General features: G+C 34.7%; 3 protein-coding genes across 3 annotated transcripts; 1 reads left to right on the top strand and 2 right to left on the bottom strand.

The window, feature by feature from the left end:
• Positions 1 to 5,799: 5,799 nt before the first annotated feature.
• LOC145586898 (endoribonuclease Dicer homolog 1-like) lies at positions 5,800 to 16,496 on the top strand. The gene is made up of 20 exons (XM_081643860.1): positions 5,800 to 7,463; positions 7,544 to 7,657; positions 8,620 to 8,830; positions 9,061 to 9,455; positions 9,549 to 9,786; positions 10,286 to 10,458; positions 10,544 to 10,666; positions 10,840 to 11,000; positions 11,078 to 11,311; positions 11,425 to 11,575; positions 11,683 to 11,865; positions 12,248 to 12,409; positions 12,489 to 12,584; positions 12,656 to 13,281; positions 13,633 to 13,733; positions 13,806 to 14,005; positions 14,118 to 15,032; positions 15,142 to 15,306; positions 15,414 to 15,787; positions 15,909 to 16,496. The coding sequence occupies exons 1-20, from the start codon at positions 6,330 to 6,332 to the stop codon at positions 16,084 to 16,086; spliced, it is 5,934 nt and encodes a 1,977-aa protein (XP_081499986.1). The 5' UTR covers positions 5,800 to 6,329; the 3' UTR covers positions 16,087 to 16,496.
• A 504-nt stretch (positions 16,497 to 17,000) lies between these two features.
• LOC145585837 (soluble inorganic pyrophosphatase 1-like) lies at positions 17,001 to 18,799 on the bottom strand. Its single transcript, XM_081642550.1, has 8 exons — positions 18,661 to 18,799; positions 18,510 to 18,538; positions 18,275 to 18,340; positions 18,057 to 18,164; positions 17,806 to 17,871; positions 17,602 to 17,722; positions 17,419 to 17,500; positions 17,001 to 17,307 (listed from the first exon to the last, which is right to left on the bottom strand). The coding sequence occupies exons 1-8, from the start codon at positions 18,797 to 18,799 to the stop codon at positions 17,265 to 17,267; spliced, it is 654 nt and encodes a 217-aa protein (XP_081498676.1). The 3' UTR covers positions 17,001 to 17,264.
• A 2,003-nt stretch (positions 18,800 to 20,802) lies between these two features.
• Positions 20,803 to 23,814, bottom strand: LOC145585835 (probably inactive receptor-like protein kinase At2g46850). Its single transcript, XM_081642549.1, has 3 exons — positions 22,804 to 23,814; positions 22,090 to 22,173; positions 20,803 to 21,984 (listed from the first exon to the last, which is right to left on the bottom strand). The coding sequence occupies exons 1-3, from the start codon at positions 23,618 to 23,620 to the stop codon at positions 20,951 to 20,953; spliced, it is 1,935 nt and encodes a 644-aa protein (XP_081498675.1). The 5' UTR covers positions 23,621 to 23,814; the 3' UTR covers positions 20,803 to 20,950.
• Positions 23,815 to 24,154: the final 340 nt, after the last annotated feature.

Below are 24,154 nucleotides of genomic sequence, written 5' to 3'. Positions count from 1 at the left end.
ATATGCAGAGAATTTTAAAAAAAAAAATAATATGTTTATTTTTAATTGTATTTTGTAAAAGGAATCTCAATATTGCATGTCCATTACAATACAATTTATTTCTATATTGGCAAAAACGTGGTTCATGTCCCTCTGAATGAAATGAAGTGTGTAAAATAGAGTATATTAGTCAGTGGCATCTGAAAATGATCCTGCAAAATGACATGAGCTGATATGGTCTTAGTCATGACAGCTTTGTATTTATCACTCTCTTCAACTATTTACCAATACGCAGATACTTCATTCCTTATCATTTAAAAGCCCCTGTATTTTCTTATATAGGTCCAAGTGCATTTAGATCATATTCATAGCAAATTCTTAAATTAGGTGTCATATTCTTGTTTCTCAAGCATTTCTTTTGTGCTACCTTTGTCAAGTTATTTATATATTGGAAATGCTTGGAGAATCGATAAGGACGGAAGAAATAAAATAAAATTATAGCATCACTTCTCATCCTTGAGTTTATAATTTAACCTACCTAATAAAGAAATAAAAATTTATGAAACTATAAGAACGAGTAAATTGGTATAGATTATAGAGCATGCACGCATAAGGTATATATTTAGAGTGTGTCAATTACCGTGTTGGATCTTTCCATAACCATTGATAAGCTTTCAAATTGCGTAGATGTTTCAAAAAATTTTAAATCTTAAAAATATCAAAAATATTGGCACAGTCTTAGTTACAAGGTAATATTCTTCGCTCAAACAATGACAAAGCTTAGGTTACAAGGTTTATCTATCTCAAATTCTCAAGTGTATATGTCCTCTAAATTCCAAATGACTCCTAATTTTGACAACAAATACATTAATTCGAATTTTATTCCCAAAGTTACACACCATTTCTTCCCTCACCAAATAACTGGTAGCCCCACTCTATTATATGGACCTCATGTAGATGATCTTATTCGTAAAGGATAGAAATATTCACCCTTTTTTTTTTCTTTTTCTTTAATTTTTGTATTTCTATTACATTCTAAAAAGAGAAAATGTCATATGCACAGTAAATTATTTTACATAAATTCCATTCATATCCCTTTTTATTTCAGTCTCTTTTTTTTTTTTTTTTTTTTTTTTTTTTTTTTTTTACAAAATCTTCTAGAGTTCAACGGTTAAAATACACTAAATAAATGCGTTGCAGCGTTGGTTTTTTTTTTTTTTTTCCGTTGGATATATACTACTCTCTTTATATGTTAATAAGTGTTAAACTTCTCCTTAGAATGTATTTCAATGTAATTTTTTTATCAATAATTAATAAGTGTACATTATAAAGATTGAAAATTAATTTAATAAACTATTTATTGAGACGATTTCAATAAGTACCCGTACGACTATATTTTTGCTTATGTATAAATAACAAATACGGAGTATTAGTCAAAATAGGTCAAGTGAATAGTGCAAAAAGAAATAATGGAGCATTTATGGAATATTAAATACGGAGGGAGTACGTAATAAGTCTAATAACTAAATGAAATCCGTACGATGCACGTTTTGTTTTATTTTTGTAAAAATGAACGTATTTAGTACTCTATATTTACATGAAACATTATGTAATTTTATTCGTTTGTTATTTTAACTCCTTTTTTTAGTACTCCCTCCGTTTTTTTTATAGGTTAAAGATGAGATTGCGCAAGTTTTAGGTTGTTTAATAAAATAAGATGTTAGTGGGGTTAATAAGGTTATTATTTTGTTGGAAAATAAAGTGGTGTGAAAAGGATTGAGAACCATTGAAGGATTGAGAGATGATAAAGTAAAAAAACAATGGGGACACTAGTGGGTATAGATATATTATTAAATTGTAAAAGATTTTCAAAAATGGAACTCTAGCTTATTTAAAAATCGGACGAAAATAATAACTCTAGCTTATAAAAAAAACGGAGGGAGTTTTATGGTATATATATATATATATATATATATATATATATATTGTTTCCTCCATATTTTAATAGAGTAACTTTTGTATACATTCGGTGTACAGTAATTTATTGTGCTTCGGGGTCACTTTTATCAAATTTAGGGTCACTTTTACAACTTTTTTGGTATCTTTTATCAATAAAGTATAAATACTTCATAACTTTTATTTTTGTCAGGGTAACCTTTATTCATATTAGAGTAACTTTTGCTAATTTTAGGGTAACTTTATAATGGACGTACAATATTTTATTGTACATTCGATTTATTTAAAAGTTTGTCATTTTAATAAGTGCTCTATTTCTCCTCGGAAAATTTTTGACAAATAATATCTTTTATTATAAATAAGTGTAAATAATAACATCTGAAAATTAATAATATACTCATTGAAACGATTCCAATAACTCAACAACTACCCTATTGTTGCTAAACAAACAAATCAAATAAAATCTCTTCAAAGAAATTAATGTAGATAATGCATGAAACATGATACATACAACTTTTTCTTTCTTTTTTTTTTCATTTTTCTTTTTTGTTGACAAAAAAAAAGTTAATGTAGTGTTTTTTGTTTAAAAAAATCCTAAGGGAAAACTAAATTTAATAGTTAGCCTTTGTGAATTTGTAATTAGATAGAATTGTGAATGTTATACAGTGTATATATATATTATAGGATTGTATTTTTTATAGGTTAATTGATAAATCAGTAATGCTCCATATAATTGAGTCCGCCTCCTTCTAATATGTCTTGTATAATTAAGGCGGACTTTTGTTAATTTTATTGAATGACGGTCAATATTATATTGACTTTAACAATTTTTTTGGGCAACTTTTCCATTTAATTTAAGGGTAACTTTTAATTTGTAATGATTTTGATTATATTTTAATGTGTATTCCAAATGGATGCATGTTAGTTATAAGGCTAATAAGATCAAACTAATACATTATTTATTTAGTGTTTTAAAGGGTAAATTTCTTGTTAAATATACAAGTACTAAATTTAATATTATATAAAAAGTGTAACTTTAAAAACTTTTAGAATAACTCTAACCTGTCTTTCAATAAGCTAATATAATGAAAGTTAGTCGTATTCAAGAATTTGTGGAAGTTATTATTTTAAAATATATTGTACCCCTTATAAACCTATTGCATGGTTGTTATCAATGCATGCTTTATATCATTAATACCTTCAATTTAATTACGGTTTAATTACATATTAGTAAAAATAATAATAAAAAAAAGGGTGAATCAAATGAGATTACTCATGCGCATGACTATTTTTCCAATATTCAAATGCATTTATCACAAAAAGGTTAAATGAGTGTGTATGTTAAAGAATAGAAGATGATAGATATAGGTCGTCGTGACTTATTTAAAATAATTTTATATTATACTAGGTCAGCTAACACACGTCATATACAATTAGCCATATTCGAAAAACATTTTTAGTTTGGCTTTTGTCTTAACTTAAGTTATTGGCATCATTAATAATGAGGGACAATATATAAACAAATATTTTTAGGGGTCGTTTGGTTCACTAAGCTGGAATGGATGGTATAGATTATCATACTTGAGTAATTGAGTGGTATGGATTCTATATCCCACACCAATCTAAAGTTGTTTGGTTTAATCATGGAATGGATTCCCATACTTGAGTGGTAGTATGGATTATGAATCCTTGGAGAAGAGGTGAGTATGAGATTTCTAGGGAATGTGGTGGAGTTAGAATCCCCCAAGTATGAGATTCATTCCATACTTAAATAACCCAACCAAACAAATAAAATCATAGAATGGATTCTAAATCCATTCCAAGCCATTTCAAGAAGTTCAACTAAACAACCTCTTAGAGGTATCAATATCCGAACACTATTCTTGAAAGTAAAAAAAAAGACAATTATCATTAATTAGGGCAGAGAATTACATAAATATTTTAAAGGGTATAATCTAAATATTCTTAATCTTTTTAAAATGTAGGGATCTAGACTGTAGTCAACTTAAGTATTTGAATGAACAAAGGTGACCCAAAATATAATTAAAACGGGCTTTTTAATTTTAATGAAGATTATGAGTAATAAATATTTTATACATATCATATTTAGGCTCGCTCTTTGCACCACATATTATTTTAAGCCTCTGCATTCAAGCAATGATTTTTATTTAATTAATTATTAATGTTATTATTCACAATACATCACATAAACTTTCAATTTAAAACGACTTTTTTAATCCAATCCAACTTACTTATTTGTAGGATTTATGTCAAACGATATAGCTTGGTTGTCGATTAATATGATAAAATTTCTATTAATTTTGGTAAAAATAATCCATAATAACACGTACTATACATTCTCTTTTAATATTTTTATTGTGCATGCACGTATTTATTAATAACAACCTTAATAATTAGAGAAGATATTAATAATTTCTTTTTAATGCATATTAGATTTTTACATTACATTTTTTAATTAATACAATTTAAATATTTAATTTTAAAGTTGAAATTTTTATTAATTATTAATTATTACTGTTGGTTGATACGTTTGTAGCACGGAGCGATCCAACTAGTTTTGAAAAACAAAAATTCCAATTATATGCCCTGAATAATACCAAAACTAGGCCAATGATGGGAGCCCCAAAGAATCTGGGGGACCCTTAATGTTTGAAGGGCATATTGACCCGCCCGAGTTGTCACATTTCTGCTTTCTCTCAATCTTCTCTTTTTCTTAGACTTTTTCGGTGGGTCTTGTTGATATTTTTTGGTGGTAAAATTATTAAAGTAAAAAAAACTTTCAAATATTTTTACATCGTTGATGCCTTGATGGACTCCATGTAAAAAAAGTTTTGCAAACTTGCAATGTACTTCGTATATTCCACTATTCTATAGATACATAAATTCATTCATGATTTGGTTAAAATAAAATAAAAAGCACTCTATAGCTAATTTGAAACCAAATGTATGATTAAGAATTAATTAAACAAAGGGTGATAAATTTTGAATTACTATTTCTCGTATAAAATTATATGGTGAGAAATTAGTTAAGTACAATACATGAAATACATTGAATATTATTTTCTTTTAAATATATACCTCATTTGTTTTATATTACTGTGTACACATATAACAAAAAAACTCAATAAAATAACATATGTTGATGTAAATAAGAAAACTAATCATATAGTAAGCCAAATTGAAGTAAAATAATACTCCGTACTTTATATTTTTTTGTTGACAAAAAATTGAATGCAGTTAAAGTGAGAAAGTTTTTATAAAATAACTTTAAACAAAAGTGGAAAAAAAAAATAACATGAAGCAAAGAAAGTTTTTTTTTTTTTTTTTTTTTTTAGGAAAGCGAAGAAAGTATTTAAAATATATGCGATTACATTACCATCCGTTTTAAGTTTTTTTATGGAAATCCATGAATAAGTACTTAATAACACGGAGTATATTATTTAGAAACATAAAAAGATTACGAGCACTTGAAAAATCTAAACACAAATAATGATCGAATCTGGGTTTCATCACAGTCCTCTACTAGTTGATCCTAAAGCGATAAAAAACATAATACTTTATGTGTTAATTAGGAGATTAAATAAATTACTAGCACTTAATAAAATATTTAAACACTAAAATGGAGTCAAATTAATTAAATCTTATCTCATCATGTGTTCTCAAACTAGTTAACCATTGTCCTACATTTTTAATGTTTTTCTTCATAAAAAAAAATATACAGTATTTTATTAGTCTTTAGAATTTAAAGAACCAAAAGAGCGAGCGTTGAAAATCGATATCAGATCCCTAAAATCGGGATAAAAGCTCTAACAAGTTCTGACTAGTGAACTCGTGAGAAGCGAAGATTCGATACAAAACCGCCTTTCTTCTCCAGCGGTCCATCTCTTTACTTCTCTCTCCTGCAGAAAAACAGGAGGAGAAACAGAGAAACCCCAATTAACCCAAAACCCTCTAAATTAAAAATCAAAACTTTCCATCAAAACAAATCACACCCAGATTATTTTTACAGTAATCTCTTTTTATAGATGATTATTGTTGCAATTCAATTCTATTTCCTAATTTCCCTTTCGAGAATTTAAAGCAGAATCGCGTTGATAGACTGTGGAATCTTTGAATCACACAATTTGCTTTTTCATCTAATCTTTCTCTCTCTTAAATTCTTTTTTTTTTTTTCTTTATTGAGCTTCTGCATTTTGCGTGCTTCGTACGGTCTATCAACGCTTTCTCTGCTCTCCATTCTCCTTCAGAAATCCAAAAATCTAACACCCTTTTCAGTTTTTTAGCTTAGTTTATTGTGCCATTGATTTTAATTGCTGTTATTGTTGTTGAATTTGTTGTTTTATTGTTAAATTAAGTGTGTGATTGAGTAAGTTATGGAGGAAGGAAATAAGGGTTCGGATGATTCGAGGCCGAATTACTGGCTTCATGCTTGTGAGGAGGAAGATGATATCATCCCCTGTGAATTTATCGGGGATTTCGGCGATTTCAGGACCGGGAATCAGAGCGAAATTGCCAGCATTGATCCCAACTTCTTTGGTGGGATTGATCATATTCTTGATAGTATCAAGAATGGTGAAGGATTGCCTTGCAATGATGGTATGGATATTACTCCTCCTTCTAAAGATTTGCAAGTTGAGAATTTTGTTGTGAATTGTAATGTTGAGGTTCAAAGTCCATTAATTAGTGACATCAAAATGGTTGATGCTGATAATGTTAACAATAATTATTCTAATAATATCAATAATAATGGGAGTGTGTGTGTGAAATTGAATGGTGCTGATGGGACTAATAAGGGTGTTATTGATCATGTTAGAACAAGTAATGGGGACTCGAAAGTGTTGAGTGATAGAGAGAGTTGTAAGGTTGATAGGGATCGTGATAGTGAGGAGAGGAGCGGAAAGAGGACTCGTGTAAGTAATGGGTTTAGAGAGGAGAGGGGGTATTCGACTCGTGGGCAGAGTTGTGTGAGAGATTGGGAGAGTAATGGAAGGAAAAGGAATCGAGAATTTGAAGAGACTGGACGGAGGGATAGGGATAGGGATAGGGAAAGAGAGAGGGACAGGGATTTAGGTGGTAGGAGAAAGGATTACTATAATGGGAGGAGAGATAGCCGAGATAGGGAATGGAGAGATAGAGAGGCAAAGGGTTATTGGGAGAGGGAAAAATCAGGGTCAAATGAAATTGTGTATCGCGTTGGTTCATATGAATCTGCCCGAAATAGAGACACAAATAAGGTGGAGTCTGAAAAGAACAAGGAATGCAGTGCAAAGGTTGAGAAGAATGAGGAGAGTTTTAAGGAGAAAAATTTGGAGGAGCGGGCACGCCATTATCAGTTGGAAGTACTTGAGCAGGCAAAGCAGAAAAATACTATTGCTTTCCTGGAGACTGGAGCCGGTAAGACTTTGATTGCTGTTTTACTTATTAAAAGCATCTGCAATAGATTGCAGCAGCAGAACAAGAAAGTGCTGGCTGTTTTCTTGGTGCCTAAGGTTCCACTAGTTTATCAGGTAAAATGTATTCCGTGGATATTTGGTTGAATATTATTGTTATGAATTTGGAGATTAATTATGTTCCTGTGAATGTATAGCAAGCAGAAGTTATACGCGAGCAAACTGGATACAGTGTTGGTCATTACTGTGGTGAGATGGGTCAAGATTTCTGGGACACTCGAAGATGGCAACGCGAGTTTGAATCTAAGCAGGTATTTTTCATAATCTTCTGTTACTTTTTAGTGGAGCTTAAATTTAAAGCTTCTCCTTTTAAATCATAAAAGTTGGCAAGTGCAGAAGCAGGTTGCTGTCTCATACATGATATTTCGCTCTTGAAAATTAAATATTGTATGGTGTACTCCGTAGTAGAGTTTCAAAATATTGTTCATATAATGACTTGGAATTTCATATCAGCAACTTTGAATGTTTTAATGGTAGTTTCAGCATCTCTTTTGTCTATTATGTGCATCTTCTTGGCAAACTGTAATAATGTGGATTGAAGTTTTTGGCTTTTGGCAAGCTATTGTTTGTGAATTGTGAATGTTAAAACTTGTAGTTGATACATATTTGATGTATTTTTTTTCAATTCTTGGTTAATGGTAACCATTTCCTCTTTGTATCTGACGAATTCGAATGATTACTTACTCATGGAGTAATTTGTGGACTACAATAAGATTCCTTTTAATAAATAGTGGATGTTATATTTTTTGTTTTATTAAACAAGTTTTCTTAAATTGTATGATGGAGAGTAATGATAAGAATTTTGATGATTTTCTTGAACTTCTTTTTAAAAAGGTAAGAAAAATAAAATATTAGGAACTTAGAAAGCCCTCCTAATGAGGACTTGATATGGACATGATCTAGTTATTCCTGTATACTAAAGCAATTAAGTCTTCAATTTATGACTGTATACAGGCTATCAGCCATAATTAGATCACTAGAAATTTTCGTTCGATTTCTATGTTTGAGTATTCAGCTTATATTTGGGTGCTCATCTGTACTTGTAATCTATACGCCATCCATATTAAAACTAATTCTGGAAAGCAGTATCACAACTACTACAAGATCTATGCCTCTTATGAATCCTTCTGCTTGTATACTTTTTGTACACTCTTTTAGTACTATTCAAAGGTTGTTTACCATGATTAGAATCTAAGGAATTTTCTTTCTTCAGGTTTTGGTCATGACTGCTCAGATTTTGTTAAATATTTTAAGGCATAGCATAATCAAAATGGAATGTATACATCTCCTTATTCTTGATGAGTGCCACCATGCCGTCAAGAAGCATCCATATTCTCTAGTGATGTCTGAATTTTATCATACAACTCCAAAGGAAAAAAGGCCTGCTGTTTTTGGGATGACTGCTTCCCCTGTTAACTTGAAGGGTATGTACCTGATATATAATTTTTTTTTTTAAAATTATAAAATGATTTTTGTAGCTTTTTCCCGTAATTGGGGTATGATGTACTCTTGTAGAATGTGTTGTCTAAATTCTATCTTCCATGCCACAGTTTTAGCCACTTTATGCCTTTACAACCCTTAATTTACTTTGCCATTGTTGATGGGGCTTATTTAATTTGTTCTCTATGAGCTATACATTTTTCTGGTGATGTAGGTGTTTCCAGTCAAGTTGATTGTGCTGTCAAGATACGAAACCTAGAGACTAAGCTGGATTCCGTAGTTTGTACAATAAAAGACCGTAGAGAACTGGAGAAACATGTTCCTATGCCATCAGAAATTGTTGTGGAATATGACAAAGCAGCTTCATTGTTGTATCTGCATGAACAAATCAAACAAATGGAAGTAGCAGTTGAAGAAGCTGCACGAGCAAGTTCAAGAAAGAGCAAATGGCAGTTTATGGGAGCTAGAGATGCAGGAGCCAAGGAAGAGTTACGCCAGGTCTACGGTGTCTCTGAAAGAACTGAGAGTGATGGTGCTGCTAACTTGATTCAAAAATTAAGGGCTGTCAACTATGCACTTGGTGAACTGGGACAGTGGTGTGCTTACAAGGTTTGATATGCAGCTCTGCGAATATCTGTTGGTGTTTTTTTTAATTCTTGGTTCTCTATGTAATCACTTTTGGATTGTTTATGCTACCTGCAGGTTGCTCACAATTTTTTAGTAGCCTTACAAAGTAATGAGAGGGCAAACTACCAGCTTGATGTAAAGTTTCAAGAATCTTATTTGAGCAAGGTCGTTGCACTTTTACAGTGTCAGCTAGCAGAAGGTGCCGCTTCCAACAAGGATGCCAGCAGTACCGAAGATAATAATGATAGTGGCTGCCATCAAGATAATGGCAGTGTTGATGAGGTTGAGGAGGGAGAACTTCCTGATTGTCACGGTGAGTGTTTTACATACATTCCAGTTATCTGCAAGGTTGATCGACATTTTACCTGTTACATATCTTTTTCCGTTTTTCTATGAACTTCCTAGATAGATTTCTAACTTGAGAGCATTTTTGGCTTTTCTGGCACTACTACAACTTTCTAGGAGGTTTCTACTCATTAGAATTTGCTAGCATGACTCTGAAATACACGAGTATATTCATCTGATAAATGTTTTATATAAGGGTGACTCAGAAAATTAAATGATTTTTATTTCCTAATTTTTTTTACTGTTGATTGTTATTCCAGTTTTATTAATTTATTGATGTATTATATTATTAATTTATTGATGTATTGTATCATTGATACTCAGATAAGCAGTGTCAAGATAGCTATTAAAGTGCTGTGATTGTGAAAAAAGTTAGTGATGGCTTAATAATGTGTTTGATAAATTTCTGTACCTCTAATTAGAATAATAATACAATTGTTTTGTTTGGTAATTCTACGTCTGTTTAGTTGTCTCTGGTGGAGAACATGTTGACATTGTCATTGGAGCTGCTGTAGCTGATGGGAAGGTCACCCCTAAGGTGCAGTCACTGGTGAAAGTACTAATGAAGTATAAGCACACTGATGACTTTCGTGCAATCATCTTTGTTGAGAGAGTTGTGGCTGCATTGGTTCTTCCAAAGGTCAGTGTACTCTGTTGTTGTTGTTGTCACGAGTTCTGTTTCTTGATCGTGATGATTTATGACTTGTCAATTGTCATATATGTAGGTTTTTGCTGAGCTTCCATCTTTAAGTTTTATCAAGTGTGCAAGTATGATTGGACATAATAATAGTCAGGAAATGCGGACATCACAAATGCAAGATACAATAGCTCAATTCCGAGATGGCCGTGTATGTTTCTACCTTGCTTAGAGCTGAATATATTAGTTTGATAAAAGTGAATTTAAGTGATGGTCACAGCGGTACTTGATGTGAAGTCAGTCTTTTTGGAGTGAAATTAGAAGAAATTCAAATTTGTATCACATAGAAAATTACCTTGATATTCCTGTTGGCTTTGTTTCTAGGTGACTTTACTAGTCGCTACTAGTGTCGCTGAGGAAGGTCTTGATATCCGGCAATGTAATGTGGTGATCCGCTTTGACCTGGCAAAAACTGTTTTGGCATACATTCAATCTAGGGGCCGTGCAAGAAAGCCAGGATCAGATTATATCTTGATGGTTGAAAGGTACTTGCTTAATATTTGTATATATTAATACGAAAGCAGGGAATAGAGAGATACTCAACTCGTTGTGTTTTTATCAGGGGAAACTTGTCTCATGAAACATTTCTAAGGAATGCTAGAAATAGTGAAGAAACTTTGCGGAAAGAAGCAATTGAGAGGACTGATGTAAGTCATCTCAAGGGTACTTCAAGATTGATTTCCGCAGAAAATGCCCCAGGTTCAGTGTACCAGGTTGCTTCAACTGGTGCCACTGTGAGCTTGAATTCTGCTGTAGGCCTTATTCATTTTTACTGTTCACAGCTACCCAGTGATAGGTACAGCTTTCTTTCATCTTTGACTTATGTTGATATTGATCTCCTTTTACTAGTAAAATTCTTGATTGTTTGAATGCCAATATATTAATATGTTGATATCATCCATGATATAGGTACTCAATACTTCATCCAGAATTTATCATGGTGAAGCATGAGAAGCCAGATGGATCCACAGATTATTCTTGTAGGCTTCAACTACCGTGTAATGCCCCTTTCGAAAAGCTTGAGGGCCCGATATGCAGTTCAATTCGTCTTGCGCAACAGGTTTTTTTAGCCTTGAAGTTCACTTTTGTATTAGTTTTTTTAACTGGCTCTATATTGGTGACAGCTGAATGCCTGTATTTATTTTTTGTTACGGACTTCATATGCAGGCTGTTTGCCTGGCTGCTTGTAAGAAGCTTCACGAGATGGGGGCATTTACTGACATGCTCTTGCCTGATAAGGGAAGTGGTGAAGACGGAGAGAAGATTGAGCGAAATGATGAAGGAGATCCACTTCCAGGAACAGCCAGACACAGAGAATTCTATCCTGAAGGAATTGCCTCAATCCTTAGGGTTAGTGTTTTTAGCACAGCTCACAATTTTATTTTATTTTATTAAAAAAAAAAATCCCTGTATATCCCATTTTATCACTCCTTCAGATTTTGCTCATATACTGTATCACTTGAATTATTGATAGTGTATAAATTATTGTAAAACTCCATGGACATGCTAAGCTAACTAGCCAAAGCAGTTATGACTATAATAGTATCCCAGAAAGTTATAATTTGACAGACTGAAGTGGAGAAAACAATGATATAGTTTTATGTATAAGATTTTGAACTTTCTATGACTATGCTTCAGGGTTTTCTTTGATGCCTTTACAATAGTTACATGTCACCTTGCATTTCTCTATTTTAACCTCTATGGGTTTTGATTCTTGTTTCTGGCTGTGCAGGGGGAATGGATCTTGTCTGGCAGAGATGGTTGTGATGACTCCAAATTATTTCATCTCTATATGTATGCTGTAAAATGGGAACATTTAGGGTCTGCAAAGGATCCATTCTTGACCCAAGTTTCAGATTTTTCGGTACTTTTTGGCAGTGAGCTGGATGCAGAGGTATCCCCTTGAGACTCCTTTTGGTTGCTGCATTGATTGTAGTTTCAGTTGCATTTAATAAAATTTTCTTGGATATCAGGTGTTATCGATGTCGATGGATCTCTTTATCGCTCGAACCATGAAGATTAAGGCATTTCTTGTCTTTCGGGGTTCAATAGATGTCACAGAAAGCCAGGTGTGCTTCTTTTGTTTGGATCTATAATTTCTTAATTCTTTTTAATAACTTACATATATGGTCATGTGCAGCTAGCATCCCTGAAGAGTTTCCACGTGAGAATGATGAGCATCATACTTGATGTGGATGTTGAACCTTCTACAACTCCGTGGGATTCTGCAAAGGCTTATTTATTTGTCCCTATGGTTGGCGATAAATCTGTAGATCCTTTAAAAGAAATAGACTGGGATCTTGTTGATAATATAACAAGTACAGATGCGTGGAACAACCCCTTACAAAGGGCTCGGCCAGATGTTTACTTGGGAACTAATGAGCGGAGTCTGGGTGGGGATAGGAGAGAGTATGGTTTTGGGAAACTGCGTTATGGCATGGCATTTGGACAGAAATCCCATCCTACTTATGGTATCAGAGGAGCAGTTGCACAGTATGATGTAGTAAAGGCTTCTGGATTGGTTCCTGGCCGGGACTATGGTTTACAGGCCAATTTTGAACTTCCTAAAGGAAATTTGATGTTGGCTGATACCTGCATCAATGCAGAAGACTTGGTGGGGAAAATTGTGACAGCTGCTCACTCTGGAAAGAGGTTTTTTGTGGATTCTGTACGTTATGATATGACTGCAGACAATTCATTCCCTAGGAAAGAAGGTTATCTTGGTCCCTTGGAGTATAGTTCATATGCAGACTACTACAAGCAAAAGTATGGTCCATACTAAAGTCTTCACACACACCCTTCCCTCTTATATTATGCCACACTTTAATCGCATATAAGCTCTATATCAATTTGCCTTGCCTTCTTGATCCAGTTGTTATTTTTCATTGTCTGTGATACTAATGGAGAGATGTGATTAAATGCCACAAATGTACCTGAATTTATGCTGGGAGATGCAAAAAGCTTTACCCAATTTTGAAGGAATTCATGACTACTGTCAGGTGTTAGAGCCACCTATTACAGTAGTTTATACCTCCTATAATAAATTGGGTACCTTTTTGCTTCCCCCTAGCATAATAGAGGGTGCATTTGGCGTATTTTTTCATCTTTTGTCAATAGGTATGGAGTCGAATTGATCTATAAGAAACAACCTTTACTTAGAGGTCGGGGTGTTTCATATTGCAAGAATCTCCTTTCCCCTAGATTTGAACATTCTGAAGGTATGTTGCCTATGCTAAATACTCATTTTTCCTGTAAATTTTTGCCATGGCTAACTGGGTTTGTTGGTGCAGAATATGAGGGTGAATCTGAGGAGACCCTTGACAAAACTTATTATGTGTATCTGCCTGCTGAATTGTGTTTTGTACATCCACTTCCTGGTGAGCTAGTTCGAGGAGCCCAAAGACTTCCGTCAATAATGAGAAGGGTGGAAAGCATGTTACTTGCTATTGAACTTAAAAATATCATCAACTATCCTGTACCTGCTTCCAAGGTAATCCCTTTCCTGGCCTCCTTTGCTTTGCTTTTTTATTTTCTATCTCAAAGTTATGATTAACTTGAAGTAATTATGTGTCTGTTCTTCTAACAATTTTGCCTATTCACAGATTCTGGAAGCTTTGACTGCAGCCTCTTGTCAAGAGACATTCTGTTATGAAAGAGCTGAGCTCTTGGGAGATGCTTATTTGAAATGGGTTGTTAGTAGATTTCTTTTTCTTAAATATCCCCAAAAACACGAGGGTCAGCTCACACGAATGAGACAGCAAATGGTTAGTAATATGATATTATACCACCATGCACTTGAAAAAGGGCTTCAGTCATATATCCAAGCAGATCGCTTTTCACCGTCTAGGTGGGCTGCCCCTGGCGTTCTTCCAGTTTTTGACGAGGATGTCAAAGAAGAGGAATCATCTTTATTTGATCAGGAAAAGTCTCTTGCAAAGATGGGTCTTGAATTAGATGTCAATAATTTTGATGATGATGAAATGGAAGATGGTGAACTTGAAAGTGATTCAAGTTCGTACAGGGTCCTTTCTAGCAAGACATTGGCAGATGTTGTTGAATCACTCATTGGAGTTCATTATGTTGAAGGCGGAAAAGTTGCTGCTAATCACTTCATGAAATGGATTGGAATAGATATAGAGTTCAATCCTGAAGAAATTGAGTGTCCAAAGAGGCCAAGTACTGTTCCAGAAGGGGTTCTAAGAAGTGTGGATTTCGATGGATTAGAAGGTGCTCTAAAAATTCAATTTCGAGACAGGGCATTGTTAATTGAAGCAATTACTCATGCTTCACGTCCATCTTCTGGAGTCGCCTGCTACCAACGACTAGAGTTCGTAGGTGATGCAGTCTTGGATCATCTTATTACTAGGCACCTGTTTTTCAAGTATACAGATTTGCCCCCTGGACGTTTGACAGATTTGCGTGCTGCAGCTGTTAATAATGAAAATTTTGCTCGAGTTGCTGTTAAACACAAGCTTCATGTGCATTTACGACATGGGTCTACTGCCTTGGAGAAGCAGGTTTTTTTTTTTTTTGCCATACTGATCTTGATACTGTTTTGTAATGGTTGTTGACCTTTTCTCAATCCTCACCTTGTAAATCTGGATTATCTTTCGCCTACTTTTGTAGATACGGGATTTTGTGAAGGAAGTTCAAAATGAATATTCAAAACCTGGATTTAATTCATTTGGCTTAGGAGATTGCAAGGCCCCAAAAGTTCTTGGTGATATTGTTGAATCAATTGCCGGAGCCATTTTTCTTGATAGCAGTCATAATACGGCAGTTGTGTGGAGAGTAAGTTTTATTCATTAACATTTTTCTTCGTCACTTAGCTTAATTTTGCAGTGCTTATGTAGTTGAAGTTTTAAGGTTTTGATGTTCTATTTTGGTATTTGCCTCAGGTTTTTGAGCCTTTATTGCAACCAATGGTTACTCCTGAAACACTTCCAATGCATCCCGTGAGAGAGTTGCAAGAACGATGTCAGCAGCAGGCTGAAGGTCTGGAATACAAGGCCACTCGAGATGGGAATTTAGCCACTGTTGAAGTTTATGTCGATGGTATACAGATAGGGGTGGCTCAAAATCCACAGAAAAAGATGGCACAGAAATTGGCTGCTCGTAATGCTCTGCTTGCTTTGAAGGAGAAAGAAACTGCTGAAGCCATGGATAAAGCTGAGGAGACTGAGAAAAAGAAAAAGAACAGTGCACAAACATTTACAAGACAGACATTAAATGATATCTGCTTACGTAGAAATTGGCCCATGCCACTCTACAGGTAATTTTCAGTCCCTTCATCCTCCAGCTTCCTCCCCCCTCTCCACACCCCCCACTCCCTCCCAAAAAAAAATTAGCGGCTGAGTTTTTTTTTTTTTTCTTTTTTCTTTTTCCATATTTAGATGTGTAAACGAAGGCGGCCCTGCACATGCCAAGAAGTTTACATTTGCAGTCCGTGTAAATACCGCAGATAAAGGTTGGACAGGTGAATGCGTTGGAGAACCCATGCCAAGTGTTAAGAAGGCCAAAGACTCAGCTGCAGCACTTCTGTTGGAGCTTCTGAACAAATGGTATTCATAGTAGTGTAGTGTTTTCTTTATTCCCTGAGCTGCATATTGCGCGGAAGCAAGAGTGGTTTGCTTTCCGGTTGCTTAAAGTTCTACCTTTGATTGGGTGCATCCATGCATGACTGTTAGCTACCTTAGGTGAACTTTAGTTGTCAAAGTGGAGTAATATACAAAGTACTTACTAGGTTACATAAGATAGATAGTACTGGTTTCAATTGCATGAATGAGGTCAAAATTTGAACCTACCCCTCAATTTGTTTGGGGCATACAGAGTATATACAAATTTTTGTAGTTTCACTCACTGGTATTGTGCTATGGAATATAGTAATATTATCCCTCACTTAAGTGTATGGAGTTTTCCTTTCGTTTGTTGATCTTTTTTTTTTTTTTGCTTTTGGATAAGAAAAAAATTTGTTTATTGATATATCTGTAGTTCATTGTAGTGTATTCTGTACATAATTAAACGAGGTTTTTCTTTGAAAATTGAACTTGAGTAAAAATATGAAGAACTTTTAAAGACGTAATCTAGTCGAAAGTAGGATGTCTTAGAAACGATTCTTCTAGATTAATTTTTGCTTCAATCTTTTTCCAATTTCCAAGAGACTTTACCCAACTTGACTTCATTGTAAATTTACGCTGTTGTGGAGTAGTCTAGAATTGCATAGTTGCAGTATACCGCCATTCTAGAAATTGCTCAGTGTTATGGCTGAGAGCTGAGAAATAATTGAGTATGTAGAACTTCAGCTAGTACTAGAATTTTGTTGAACAGATTTAGAAATACGAAGTATAATAGCATTGATGTGAATCATGAGATGGAGGCGGGCAGTGGTTGCTGCTTCCATTTCTTCCCGAGTGTTAAGGGTTTGATTCTCATTGGTTTACATTTTTGAACTTATAAAAATACAGATAGCACTGATAATGCAAAACTAACCAGAATCTGGCTCTCAACAAAGCTCATATAGCAGAATTGGTTGTGAATCCAAAATTCCTAAAGTTTTACAGAAAATAAATTTCTCAGACCTCTAGTTTGAGGGAGTATATTGCCATTCTTATAGTGAATGGGAGATATTATCAGCTCCTACTCTAAGAAGCCTTTTAACCCAATAACAGTAAACTTTTCTAAGTTGCTAAACATTGTAGAAAAACTTATAATCTCTGAATAATGCTCAAAGAACCGGGCTTGCATATGATCTACCGCTTCAGAGTGTGCATTATATATTCACCATACAGATCCCTGCTTGCAGATGGTAAGAAAACTCGTTAACAAGGAAAAAGGGGAGAGAAGATTAATATGGACCTGATCAGCTATGGGTAGATATATTATGGCAGGGTATATATTGCTTACATTGAGTGCTGGATAGCCTCAAAGGCTGCCTCCTTAGGCAGAAAGTCGTTGACAGCAACTTCTTTGTTCTCATTCTTCTTGTCTATATTGCAGAAGTTGAGGAAACCTTAAACAGAGATAACAAACAAAAAAGAATGCAGAAAATATCCTAAGAGGGTTTTGTTTTGGTTAGTTTAAGGATACAGTCTTCAAAGAAACGGCGAATTTCTGCAAGTCTGTGGGGAGGAAGTTCCTTGATGTCTGAGTAAAACTTGTACTCAGGATCATCAGCACAAACGGCTATGATTTTGTCATCTGCTTCACCCTGCAGCATTTAGGCTAATGTTTAGGAAACTTCTGAAGTTAGAAACAGCCGAGGAATTGAGTTAAGCATAGATCAGTCTGTACCTGATCAATCATGGGCATTAATCCAATGGCCTTAATTCTCAGAAAACAGCCAGGGAGGACTGGTTCCTGTTCATATCCAATGTCAACATCAGTAGAGAACTATTGACCCATGTTAATATAATTCTTATATTTCATTACTTCTACAATTTTTGTAGATTAGTCTTTTTAGAATTCAGATTCACATAATTTAGTATTGTGTTTTACAAAATTGCATGAACAATATTCATGTCTTTTTAGGCAAACTGAACTACCTGCATGAGGACCAAGACGTCAATAGGATCATTGTCATCACACAATGTGCGAGGGATGAAACCATAGTTGTGAGGATACACAACGGATGAATATAGGATACGATCAACCTGTAAAAAAATTCAGCAAGAAAATATTTTTAGTCCAAAATGGTACAGAGAAAACTGAAAAATCTACATCATGTATTATAGCAGTAACATAATTGGAATAATTGTTTTACCTTTATCATTCCTGTCTTCTTGTCAAGTTCATATTTGACCTTACTTCCTTTTGAGATCTCAATAACCTGTATATCATATACCAAACCAGGAAACAAATGTCAGATCTTTTTTTAACTCTGAATGCTGACTTAAAATCTAAAGCTGTGACTTTGTGGTAAATAATGAAGTGTAAATCTTTTTCCGTCCCTTCAGAGACTCACAACCATCTGAAATTTGCAAGGACATAAAGCTTACACAGTTGGCGATTTGTGGTGCTTCAGGTCCTGCAACCAGAAATTTGCAGCAGCTAATTAGTTCAGCTTAACACAAATTAGCTATTACTAGACAAGTTGCATCTTTTTTAAGAATGATAGTCTCCGATAGCTAGCATTAGCACACATAATACCAATGTCAAGATCATGCCATGGATGTGCCGCTACTGATCTCCTGGATAAGGTGGAAAGGATTCGTTCATTCAATTTGGCAGGTCGTCGTGGTGATGGGAACACCATCTCTTCATTTTCCAATATTGTCTCTTCAGCCATCTCTGATAAACATTTAGAATGCATGTTAGGACAAGTAGTAATCTTTTCATTTGTACATTAGGATATATGTTTCTTGTCAGTAGTCTTTCATATGATATTCTAAACAATTCTTGAGTCCAGTATGGAAATACAATTTAACTTGAAATATATACAAATAAGGTTGGCCGTAAGCATGTAGGCAGGCTCGGTGGGGCTGGCCTAGATCGCGTTTCACACAGATTGGCACAGACACGACAGGAGCCACATGCCTACATGACCAAACATCAATAACAGAACACTAAAGAAAGGCATCACATTGGTGTTCCATGAGCCTAACCCCCTAAGATGGATGACACGACACGATTGTTGTGATCGTGCTCTAAAGGCCGTGGCACAGCCGTGCCTAGCTATCATCAACTCTAGCAATAAAAACATGCATGAGATCATCTAAATGAAACGCAACGAGTACCTGCAATCTTAACAAATTGTATAGGAGAGAATGCTAGGAGGATATAAATTATGTTAGAACAGAGATTTTAAGGAGAAAAAGAAAGAGGGAAAGAATGAAGGGTAGTTAAATTGCTTGGAAAAGTTGAACCAGATGTGGAATGACGAGAAATTATAGGATGCAGAAATAAGGTGGCACCTCTCATCTTCTTAAATATGACTTTGTCAAATCAATCATTTTGGCAGCTAACTTGGCATATGCTAAGTTTATTAACAGAATTATTATTGCAATTTTTAGTCTTCTATTAATGGGTTTCCACTCTCCATCCATGCTCTGCATTACAAATTTTTCTTATTTTCTTTTCCTTCCAAGACATCCAATATACGGAGTATGTATTAATATTAACATACTCTTTATCATTGCAAAAAAATATTCCGTAAAGATTTAAACTTTATACGGAATATGTATTAATATTAATATTAGACCCAACTTTGTATTTACACAACTTTGTTTTACATATCAAAAACTAGATTCTTATTTTGTTTATTTTTTTTAAATGAACACTTGTATTTGAAGGCCTAAATAATAAGGAATAAAATTATTTAGGCCGAGTAGAATATCATGTACCCAATTATTTAAAAATACAGCCATTGATAAAATAAATTTGAATACTCCGTATAATAAGCTTGGGTGATTCATTGAATTTCATTGACAATAATTAATTTTAGTTGTTGATTATCACACACACACACACCCCCCCCCCCCCCCCAACCCAATGCTTATATGCCCAAGATCCAAACTTTGTTGTGGTCCAAACTTCAGCCTAATGACAGTGAACTGTATAATCCAAATTCTCAACTTTGATTTGTGACATTATAATAAACTTACTAGATCTGTATTCTGTAGTTGGAGTGAAATGTTAGAAAAGTGCCAAATTTTGTCTTTATTAGATTTATTACAATCTGAGTTAAGGAGATCATTTAGGGCAAAAGTTTACAACCTTTATCATATTTTGTTTTAAACAAAAAAGAAACTTAATTTAATTTAAGTTTTTCATAGGAGGTATTAACTACTAGTCTACGAGTATTAAGTAGAGGAGATCAAATATGGACCGGCTCAATTTACGCACCATGATCTTTGGCCATATTTACTACCTATTCAAGCCACTTTGGGGGTGGTCTGTCCCAAGTTCATCATTTAGATCAATTTGTATTGACCATGCAGCTTGATGCCCTCAGCCAAGTAACCGAGCTTTTTGCCACATGATGTGACCCTAACTAGTCCAATGTCAAGCCATAATGGCTGGTTCTTTCAACTCCGACCTGTCTCCTGACCAGCTTTAGTCACAGGTACAACTCCAGTATAGGTAATTGGTATGGTCCTAACAACCAAACAAATGCACCATTTATCATTATTGTACATGCATGTTTTGGTGAAGAATATAGTAATATAGCCCATACATTCTATTATTCTAAAACAACATAAATGAGACTGCTCAGAAATACAAAGGTTGTCAATGCACCATATATACTAAAATCTGAAGATGTGTTACATTGCCATTACTAAATACATATACATATATAATGCAGGTTCAATTACAAAATCAAAGCAAACACTAAGCACACGCAAGAAATGAAGAAATAATACACCATTTTTTTGATGAACAATCACTCAATCAGAGTTGATCTTTTAGGTCTTGTAATATGTAGCAAGAAGACTTAGATTTAAGGGACATAAATTGAATCTGGAGATATGGAAATCATCTGGAGAAGACTAGAGTTTGAGAAGGTCTCCTCTATTGCTGGCCCTCTCCGACTACCACCATCGATGCTATCTCTCGTGATATGCATTAGTTCTCGCGCAACATCCACCATCCTTAGTTTTCCATCACCTCCAAACAGCAGACACCTTGTGGCAATGTCAGCAACTCTGTCAATCTGATCCCTCCTAAAAGGTGGTTGTTCATGATAGTAAAGAAGAGGGTCAATTATCTCCTCTATTTTACCATCCCTAGTCTTGTACAAGGCTATTGTAGGCATATCTGGGTGCTTCGAGCCTGAGACTATCTCCAAAAGAAACACCCCTAAATCATAAACCTCGCTATTATACAGCTCTAAGCTACAGAACATCCCAAAACAGGCTACTTTGACGTTAAAATCTTGGTCTAGGAAAATGCTACTAGTCTTGAGATTTTGATGTGAAACAGGAGGAGAAACTTCATGTTGCAAAAAAGCGAGTAAACTAGCTGTTTGAGCAGCAATGCTTAACCTCTTGTACCAATCAAGGCCAATTTTATCAAGTTGCTCTTTGTGCAAATGATCTTCAAGAGTTTGATTTTCAGGGAATTCGTACACCACCATAGGAGTGTAGCCTGAGTCAATACAGCAACCAAAGATATGAGCCAGATTCCGGTGCATAATAGTGGATAAGAGCTCAACCCGGGTCAATACTTGCATCAGGTCCTTCTCGTTCTCACATTTGACCCTTTGGACTGCAATGTGAGAACCATCCTTGAGTTTACCAGTGAAGACACTGCCACCACAACTGTCCATTACTTTCTGGCCTTCGTTGAATCCATCCGTGGCTTCGTCTAGTTCATTTAACGTGAAAAGCCGGGTGTTACAAGATTTTCGGAATGATAATGTGCTGCGAAATTGGGGCTTGTGGGGAGACCCATACGCGGTAGATTTCACTGACCTTTTTATCAGACAAAGAAGAGCAAGGAAAGAGGCAGCGGCAAAAGCTGATGTAAGAACGCCTGCAGATTATGAAAGACAAATGTATTAGTTTCTCAATATATCAAAGCAGATAGTGTTAGTTTTTGAAGTTACACTCTTTCACTAAACTCTAATGGAGTAACTACCAGCTAATATTATCATCTTTTTTTTGTTGTGCCTCCCTGGTTCACAGTCTTTGCCAAATTCTTCCTTTCCATCCTTGAAGCACGCTGCAAAAACCAAATTCAACTTCAATACATAAATTACACCATCCCTTCAAGGAAGATCAAATCTTCAAAGGCCAAGTATGATTCAGAAAAACAATGAGACAGAGAAAAAATCATGTACTTTACACCAAAATTTCCTTTCAGACATCCATTACAGCAATAGATTCCTGCAATTCTAATCCAACCTTATTATTCTATACATACAATGCTTGAACCTTCTCCTTGATCATTGTCACAAAATTTGAAAGTTGCATCAAATATAGGCATACATGCTCTGCCAACATACAGCACATAATCATGTTAACTGATTAACATGTAACTATATGATTCTAAGTTATTCACCTGGAGTGGAACATCAAAAGAGCAAACCAATAACCCCGCCAAACAAAAAACCAGGTCTCCCCTCCCCGCCCCCCCCCCCCCCCCCCCCCACCTCTAATTCCCCCATAGCACCGACGATCCAGTTACCGGAGAGGATCCTGATCCCTAATAACCATCCCTACCTCGAACACACGGGAAATGAAAATGAAACAAATACAACAAAGTTCAAAGTAATAAATAGAAAACAGTACCAAGAAAAAACAAACCACAAGTATACAATGAACAATCATATAAGCTAAGCAATCAACTCACATTTCAAGCAACCAGTTCCATTGACATATCCATCACCAACAAACCCATCACCACATAAACACCTTACTCCATGCTTCACAGTAGTACCATTCACAACATACCCATTAACATCACAGGCTTCTTTAGACAAGTTCAAAGGAATAGCCCATTCTAATTTCACCCCTCTTTTTCCAGAATTCATTCCTCTTGGAACAACCCAAGAAGAAAAACCTCTGCATTCAAACTTAGCAAACACATTAAATTCACCTCCAATATGCCATACACTATGATCAGACAATGGATAACAACAAACTGGCCCACTTCCATTCCCATTTTTGTCACAGTCAGGTAAATCATTAGACTCACAATTAGCCTTACACAAAGAAGAATCTTCACAATCATATAATCCAATTACATTATCATTTGATATTCCAAAATAATCATTCCCACCAAACCCAAATGAGTTTAAATCATTGTAAGGCCGACACATGTTAGAAAACCCTGGAAAATCAACTAAAACCCCATCAGAAAAGAATTCCAAAACCCTATAATTTTGGGAATCAATGTTTAGGAAAAGGGAAGTTGAATTAAGACAAGTTAATTGGAATGATTCTGATAATGGGGGGCTAGAAAACCCACAAGATGCATTGTTTATGTAAAATGGGAATGATACTTGAAATTTCCCACAAGTTTCATTGCAAAAATGATGATCAAAGATTCCAACTTTATGATTCAATTCTGATTTTTTGATAAAATTGGAAATGGGTTTTGCACCCAGTTGACTAAAAGTAAGAAAGAAAGTGAAAAACAGAGTACAATGATAAATTAAAGAGGGCATTTCTTAAATTCAGCCAAACTTCCAAAGAGGGGGAGGAAGAAGAAGAAATTGGAAGAGAGAGAAAGAATTTGAGAGTTTGATTTGCAAAATAATGAGTGAAATTGTAGAGAGTAAGAACAAGTGTTGAGAAGAAAGAGGCCATGCCATGGAGATTGATGTTTAGGAGAGGAGAGAGAAAATTGCATTGGAGTAAAACTAAAATCCTTTGAAATTAAGGAAGTGAAGACGGTTGGTCTCAATTTCAGGCTACAAATACTATCTGGGTTTGTGCCTTAAACCCCCTCGTTGGGTGTATTTTTTTTGGAGCTTCATACTACGTACTTACGGACTATATTTTTAAACTTTCGCTTAAGGTATAAGGTATGTATGAAGCATGATCATCATATAATCAAATGGACAATGATGCATTGATAATTTGATTATATGATCTCGAGGGCGAGAAGACCGTCATGCTATAATTAACCAATGTTATGTTAGAGCATTTTTAGTGGTATTTATATACGTACACGACTTACTTGTAAATTGTTTAAATTA

The sequence above is a fragment of the Chenopodium album genome, chromosome 16, assembly GCF_948465745.1.
Source record: "Chenopodium album chromosome 16, dcCheAlbu1.1, whole genome shotgun sequence".
NCBI classification, from domain to species: Eukaryota; Viridiplantae; Streptophyta; class Magnoliopsida; order Caryophyllales; family Amaranthaceae; genus Chenopodium; species Chenopodium album.
Note: the sequence above shows the minus strand (reverse complement) of the source record. Positions and strands in the feature narration are given on the sequence as shown.